Source organism: Callospermophilus lateralis, chromosome 16, assembly GCF_048772815.1.
Source record: "Callospermophilus lateralis isolate mCalLat2 chromosome 16, mCalLat2.hap1, whole genome shotgun sequence".
Classification (NCBI taxonomy): domain Eukaryota; kingdom Metazoa; phylum Chordata; class Mammalia; order Rodentia; family Sciuridae; genus Callospermophilus; species Callospermophilus lateralis.
The window spans coordinates 89,416,491-89,424,133 of record NC_135320.1 but is presented as its reverse complement, the minus strand read 5'-3'; the positions used below and the strand labels follow the sequence as shown (position 1 = coordinate 89,424,133).

At 63.0% G+C, this 7,643-nt stretch overlaps 1 protein-coding gene across 1 annotated transcript; it reads left to right on the top strand.

Annotated features, from left to right (window-relative positions):
- The first annotated feature begins 1,217 nt into the window (after positions 1–1,217).
- Positions 1,218–2,288, top strand: Gpr20 (G protein-coupled receptor 20). The gene has a single exon (XM_076836345.1). The coding sequence runs from the start codon at positions 1,218–1,220 to the stop codon at positions 2,286–2,288; it is 1,071 nt and encodes a 356-aa protein (XP_076692460.1).
- The last annotated feature ends 5,355 nt before the right edge of the window (positions 2,289–7,643 follow it).

Below are 7,643 nucleotides of genomic sequence, written 5' to 3'. Positions count from 1 at the left end.
AAAGTAGGACTCAGTGTTCCCCCTTCAGCAGGATGGAATGGCCGAGGGAGCCTGCTGCCCAAGGCCACGCAGCCAGTCTCTGGGAGTGGCAGTGCCCAGGCTATTTACAGCAGATGGCCCCTAGGAGGAATCGGGAAGAGTCTTCCTGCCCCCGCAGGGGGACCCTGTGCACCAAGAATGTCTGGGTGCCCACCCCGCCTCCCTGCCTCTCCCCAGAGGCTTCTCTTCTCTCCTGAAAAAGATAGAAATGTCCTTATTTGGAGGGTCAGCCCAGCCTGGGGTGGGAGCAGGATCCTGTTAACCCTTCCTTTATAAATAAAGGGATAAATCAGGGCCAGTTAAACACTGCTCGCAGGAACGTAAACAGAGGGGGCGGCTCCAGCCCAGCTCCTGCCCACCCTCCCCTGCGCAGAGCACAGGGTGCCTGAGACCCACACCCTCCCGGTGGCTGCTGGGACCTGGCTCCAGGCTCCACCCCAGCGAGCAGCCTGGTGGTCAGGGTAAGTGGCCCTGCTCTCAGGGCGCGTAGAGGACAGCAGCTGGCTCTCAGCCCATCTGCTCTGCTGGGCACCCACTCCCTTTGGGAAAGGACCAGGGTGTTGACCTGGAGCTGACCTGGTGGAGGTGAGGACAGACAGGTGGTTGGAGGATGGTGGGTGTGGGGTCAGGGGTGGGGCGAGCAGCTCATGGCCCTCCCCATGGGCAGGGCTCTGTCCCAGCAGAACAAGTTTATCAGCCACCACATGTGCTAGGGGCTGCTGTGCCCTTGATCCAGATCAGTTCAGTTAATCCTCCCAGCAGCAGCTAAATTCCAATACGGTAGATTAGGAAATAAGGCACAGGGTGGTTCAGTGACTTGCCTGAGGATGCACAGCAGGTAAGTAGAAGAACCAGAATGGAACCAGGCCCTGAAACCACATTTTGAGCCCCATGATCTTACCTTTGTTTTCTCCCCCCAACCTGAACTCAGTCCTGTGGGGAATGTGTTTGTGCCTGTCTAGTGAGGACAGTCCCCAAAACCTTAGCATTTTGCTGAAGCTCCACACTGCAAGTGTCAGGTGTGAGTGGTGCAGAGAGAGCAGGATCTTAGGCGGGGCCAGGCAAGGGTGTGGGGAGGGGACAGAGTGGACAGACCAAGCAAGGGCCAACCTCAAACAGAGCTGGCTGCCAGGCTGGTGCAGCAGGTAACCCCTTCTCCTTCTTCCAGGGCCACCGCCATGCCCTCTGCGCCTGCAGCAGTGCCCTGGGCCTGGGCAGCCCCCAACGCCACGGTGTCGGCCAACAGCAGTGTGCCAGAGACCTCTCTCTTCCACCTGTTCGCCCTGCTGGACGAGGAGCTGCACTCAGCCTTCCCAGGCCTCTGGCTGGCGCTGATGGTGGTGCACGGGGTCATCTTTCTGGCCGGGCTGGTGCTCAACGGGCTGGCCTTGTACGTCTTCTGCTGCCGCACCAGGGCCAAGACGCCGTCGGTCATCTACACCATCAACCTGGTGGTGACCGACCTGCTGGTGGGCCTGTCCCTGCCCACACGCTTCGCGGTCTTCTACGGTGCGCGGGGCTGCCTGCGCTGCGCCTTCCCGCACGTCCTGGGCTACTTCCTCAACATGCACTGCTCCATCCTCTTCCTCACCTGCATCTGCGTGGACCGCTACCTGGCCATCGTGCAGCCTGAGGGCTCCCGCCGCTGGCGCCAGCCCGCCTGTGCCAGGGCTGTGTGCGCCTTCGTGTGGCTGGCCGCTGGTTCCGTGACCTTGTCGGTGCTGGGGGTGACGGCCGGCGGGCGGCCCTGCTGCCGCGTGTTCGCACTGACCGTGCTGGAGTTCCTGCTGCCGCTGCTGGTCATCAGCGTGTTCACGGGCCGGATCGTGTGTGCGCTGTCGCGGCCAGGCCTGCTGCGCCAGGGCCGGCAGCGCCGCGTGCGGGCCATGCAGCTGCTGCTCACGGTGCTGGTCATCTTCCTCGTCTGCTTCACGCCCTTCCACGCCCGCCAGGTGGCTGTGGCGCTGTGGCCCAGCGTGCCGCACCACACCAGCCTGGTGGTCTACCACGTGGCCGTGACCCTCAGCAGCCTCAATAGCTGCATGGACCCCATTGTCTACTGCTTCGTCACCAGTGGCTTCCAGGCCACCGTCCGTGGCCTCTTCCGCAGGCACGGAGCAGAGTGTGAGCCCAGCAGCGGCGACGTGGTCGGCCTGCACAAGAGCTCCAAGGGCTCGGGCCCCCAGGTCCTTCTCAGTGCTGGTCCTCGTGCACTCACCCAGGCCCTCACCAATGGGCCTGAGCCTTAGGTCAGCAGCACTCTGCCAGGAGCCAAAGGTCAGGGCTTGGCCGGGTGGCCAGCCCAGACACCTGCTGGGCCGGGGCAGCAAACTGGTCTCATTTGGATGGACTGCAGATGGGTACCAGGGCACCGCACTGAGATTCTAGAGCCACTGTGCTGCGGTTGATTAGCCATGTCTGCCTGGGCTCCGGATGGGTGTGGTGGTCTGAGTGCCAGTTACTTGCCTTCCTGGGGTCTCCTGCACCCACTGAAAACCCAGGAGGGTAGGCGGGCTGCTGTTCACTGGGCCCCTTGTCTGCAGAAGGAGCTCCTCAGGAAAAGGAGCAGAGGTCACCTGGGTCTGTAGCCTCCCAGGAAGGTTAGAGAAGCAACCCAAAGAGACCTGCCCACACCCAGGTGGCAGCACAAGGACAGGGAATGTGGGGACATAAATGCTGCACACTGGGCCAGGACAGGGGGTCACCTCTGTAAGGCCCCCACCTGAGGCCCCCTAAACCCCCAAAGGCTGCACCTGAGCCTGGGCAGGAGGGGCATCTCTGTCCACCTCTTGTGCTGGAGGGAATGGTGTGCAGTGCCACCACAGCAAGGGCAGGAACAGAACCAAAGCCCAGAGCCCTGCTCCTCCCGTGGGCACTGCTCAGAGCCTCCCAAGAAACAGACTCAGAAGGCCCTCCTGCCCCGGGAGGACAGCAGGCCTCAGGCCTCATCCTGCGGACCGGACATGACCACTGGCACACAGGCCAGCCGGCTGAAGACCACAGGGTGGGTCTCCCCTCCGGAGTTACAGAGGACAAGCCTGGCCGCCCTGGCCCAGCCCGCGGCTCCATGCCTTTGACCCAGGAGAAGCACTCTCTGGCTTGGATCTCTGATCAGCTCCGTGGACCCTGGAATCACCTCCCACATGCTTCTGCCCTTGCCTGAGCTCCCAGGGCCCTAACCAGGCCTTACGTGGGAAGGGGGCTGTGGAGGAGGACAGGCGCTCTGGGTGTCCCTGCCTGGGGACTTGGCCAGGACCACTGAAGCAGGTGAGGTGGAATCAGGCCCAGGTCGGGCCCTTGCCTATGAGAAAGTCCTCTGTGCTCAGGTGCCCTGTGGCCTGGGCAGCTGGGAGAGGGGTGGGGCAGGGGGGCAAAAGCCCCCTCCTTGGCCCCAGGCAAAGTGTCGTTGCCACTGCAGGCCCTGGAGAGGGTGTGGACAGGAGCTAGGAATGCCACTTACAACCCCACTGACGACAGGAACACTGAGGCTCAGTGGAACGGGTTTGCTGAGGCTGCAGAGGGAGTACCTGGAGCAGGGCCCAGTGTGGTCCCCACGGAGCCCATGGGCCTCTGGCTCCAGGACGTCATGGGGCTGCTGGGGCGGGGAGCACCCCTAGCGTCTAGCTGGCAGGACCCGAGCCCTGGCACCAAAGGCATGCCCAGCAGGGGGTGCTGTGACCCTCGACAGGGACGACTCCCTGGCCCCGTGCCCAAGAAGCAGTGGGCATCACTGTCATTGTTGTCCTGGCCACCCTATCCCTGACCCTCACTGGTGCAGGCCCTTTGGCTGGGAACTGCCTCCACCCCAGCTCTCAGGGTGCTCAGAGCACCCACAGCTCACCAGGACCCAGAGTTCCAAAAGACAAGAGGGCCTGGCTCAGGTAGGAGGTGGCCAGCAGCCGGGAAAGACCTGAAGCCACCCTTCAGACCAGGAGGCTCCGCTGGGGCAGGACGGTCCCCGTGGGCACACTCCCTGGGAGAAAAGCCTGGAGCAGGGCCCCTGGCTGGCACTCCCTGGGCCGCTCGGCTCACCCAGGACCCTCTGTGCACAGTTGTTCAGGTCAGGGACCCTCGAGGGCTTTGGCTGCTCTTGCTCATCCCAGGGGACCCCCCCAAGCCCCAGCAGCTGCCCACCAGTTACCCCAAGCCCTGGCCAGGCCAGCTCCCCATGTGACCTGGGCCATGACAGCCTCACCTCCCTTCCCCGCTGCCCTGCGCCGACCACCTCCCTGGGCACGGCTATGGGGAGGGATGCTCAGCAGGGGACAGCCTGGGCCAAAGCAGATCCTAGCCTGCCTCCTGGAGGTCAGTGAGGGGCAAGGACACACCAGAACGCCCGACTTCACATGTGGGCTGTGGTCCCCTTCTTTTGTAGCAAGTGCCCCCTCCTCTGCCAGCGTTGGGCCCCCACCACCTTTCTGCCACTCTGCCGTTTTCCCACCCCTCCAGGCCCCCACCCCGTTCCCTGTCCGGTTAGAGCCCTAATTGACCCTGGAGAGAGAAGGGGTGCTCTAATTCACACTGGAGAGGGAGGGGCTGACAGTCGCTGCCTGCTCTGCCTGGAGGAGGAGGGACTGCAGGTTTTCAATCTCTTCCAGGAGGAGGGGTCCCTGAGACGGGGGAGCCAAGTGCCCCCTCTGAAATCTTACCCTGCAACCTGGATTCCCTTGGGCCTTGAAGGCTTCTCAAACTGCCAAGGAGGGCCACCTGTCCTCCAGGGCCATGGTCCCACCTCTGAGAACTCAGTCTGACGTCCGTCTCACAGAACCCCGACAGGCAGGCCTGTGCCACTCCTCTCCCCCAGCCTGGCAGCCAGGACAGGGCCTGGCGTCCACCTGTGGCCTTGTCTGGCCCACAGTACCCTCCTGATGCTGCAGGTCAAGCCAGGCCTGCGGTCCCACAGGGCATGAGGCCCCTGCACCCCCACTCCCTGCCCTTCCTCTCCAGATTCCCAAAAAGCCCGAGCGGGCGGAGTGGTGTGTGTATTTATATCTGATGTCAACAAGCCCTTCACGAGAGGCCCTGGTGCTGAGCTAAGGCTGCTTATCCCCAGGACCCACGACTCGGCTCCCAGGCTGCCAGGCAGGGGTGTGGGGCGCCAAGCGCAGGGCTGAGTGTCCGCCTCCTCGTCCACCTGATGTCCTGTGAACCAGCAGAACGGTGGGCCCTCACCTCATCCTCAGTCCAGGGAGGGGACGCAAAGGTGGGCGGACGGCCAGACCCCCCACAGAGTCCCTCCAGACCACCAGAGCTGTGGTCTGGAGACAGGGGGGCACCCGCCCAAGGCCCACTAGGTGCCATGAGCCCTCCCTCCTATGTCCCTGGGAGGCCAGGTTCTAGCCGCCTTCAGATATGGCCTTGAGGCTTGTGGGGGGGCTTGGAGGGCTCACTCCGTCCCCCGGGGCCAACCTGCCAGCCTGCAGCCCCCTCTCTGGCCTCTGCCCAGGGCAGCACTGGGGTGGGAGGAGCAGGCCGCCCATCACTCTCCCTGTCTGGCATCCTCCAGGCCGGAGGCGTCTGGAGGTAAATATTAGGTCCTGTTTAGATTAAACGCCATTAATAGCAGGAAATGTCACCTCAGGCGCCCGCCCTGGCTTCCTGGAGGCCTGGAGGCCTGAGGCGGGGCCAGGGCTCTGTCTGAGCTGGACACCCAGAGGAGGTCTGGCTGCAAACTCTGGCCCCGTCCCTCCCATAGGGTCTCCTGCTCCTCCCTGTACTCAAGGACACTCCTGGGCTCTGTGTGCCTCCCCTCCTGGGGTCAGGAGGTGGGATAAGGCCATGTGGCATGTGAAGAGAAGCCACCCTGGGGTCCGTCCTGCACACGCCCACCCATCCCCTGGGTCTGTGCTCCCAGCTCACGGGAAACTGAGGCTCAGAGACATGATAAGAGCTCTTCAAGGCTCCCCAGTGTCACTTGAGGGGACAGGCTAGCAGTCCTGGCTGAGACCTGCGTGGCTCTAGGGTCAGGGCACACCTAACCCCCCCGCCCCCCAGAAACCACAGAAAGCTGTGGCCACAGACTGTCAGCAGGGCCACCTGGCTTTGGAGGGGTATGCTCATGTGCAGGGTGAGGAGGGGCAAGCCAGACCGGGAGGGCTCAGGGGCTATCCTGGTGTGGCCAGGCCCTGGCCAGCCCTTGGCACTAGGAGCCCGGAGCCTGGTGGCAGAGCTGGGCTCCGGTCCCACCACACAGCAACATGGTCAAGTGCAGGGCAGGGCCACTGGAGGGCCTCATGGAGGAGGGCCCTCTCTTTCTCCTGGCCCTCACGCCTCACACCGCGGTGGGGCGTTGGCGGAGGCCTGCAGCACAGCTCCCCTGCCCTCTGGGCCTCCAGTGCCTCCTCTGTAATCTGGAGGCGAGGCTCCCTAGCCCTGGCGAGCAAGGTGCTGCCCATCAGGTCCTGCCCTCTCCCTCTGCCCATCCAGGGCCTCTCACGCCCTCTGCCCACCCGCCAGCCCACCGCTCAGACCCTCCAACTCCCATCAGCAGCAAGACTTGAAGGGGAAGGGCTCTCTGTGTTTACAACCCCCCAGGCTCTCGCCCCTCCCCCCACCCGGGCCTCCTGGGGCCCCGGCTGGGGAGAGGACAGGTGCACTGTCACTTGCCCTTCGTGGAACCATCAGCCAGGACTGTGGCTCTAGTACATTCCTAGCAGGACAGTGTCACCTGAGTCCCAGGCGTGCAGGCTGCTGTCCAGCCTCCCAGCGAGGGCTGCCCCTGGGCACAGCCAGACCAGGGGCAGCGTTGCTGGTCAGGGAAAGCGCCAGTGTGCACGTGGGTAGGACTGCAGGCATTGCCAGTCGCCCAGGTCCCAAGAGAGTGGGCACTGGCTCTCAGAGCCTGCTGTGCTGGGGCTCCAAGGACAGGGTGGCATCACCCTCCCGGCCTGCCCAGAGCCCACTGGAGCCCATCCTCCCTGAGCAAGAAGACCACACACTTTACAGTCCACACATGATTCTGCGGCTTATCTCGGCAAAGAGGTGGGCACAAGGTGAGAACCCTGGGCCCAGTTCCCTCAAGACCTTCACACCCAAGGGCAGGCCCTCAGCAGCAGAGCCCAGGTCAGGGGGCAAGTGCCGGTAAAAGTGTACGTGAGCCCCGCTTCTCCAACCCCAGCCAGTCACAAATCTTCCCTGAACCTCAGTTTCCTCTTCTTCCGGGGAGAATAATTGACTCACTCTACCTTAAGAGGAGGCTGTGAGCTAAGTAGGAGAGTGTGTATGCGTGTGTACATCAGTCTATGTGTGTATGGGAGCCCATGCACACTTGTGTGGTCGGTGTGTGTGCATGGGTGTGAGTCCATGCACGAGTGTGATCTGGTGTAGGTGTATGTGCGTAGGAGCCATGCACACGTGTGATCTGTGTGTAGGAATGTGTCTGTGAGAGTCTTTGTGTGTGTCTGGGTGTGTGAGCCTGGGCATGAGCACACGTGGGTGGCACATGTGTGCATGCATCTGTGCATGTGAGTATGTGTGTGAACGTGTCTGCATGTGTGAGGGGCGTGTAGGGATACACCTGGGTGTGTGCATGCACGTGTCTGTCTTGGGGTTTGGCCCCCCATAACTCTTGATTATCTGAGCTAGTTAGGGGCACAGGGCTGCCC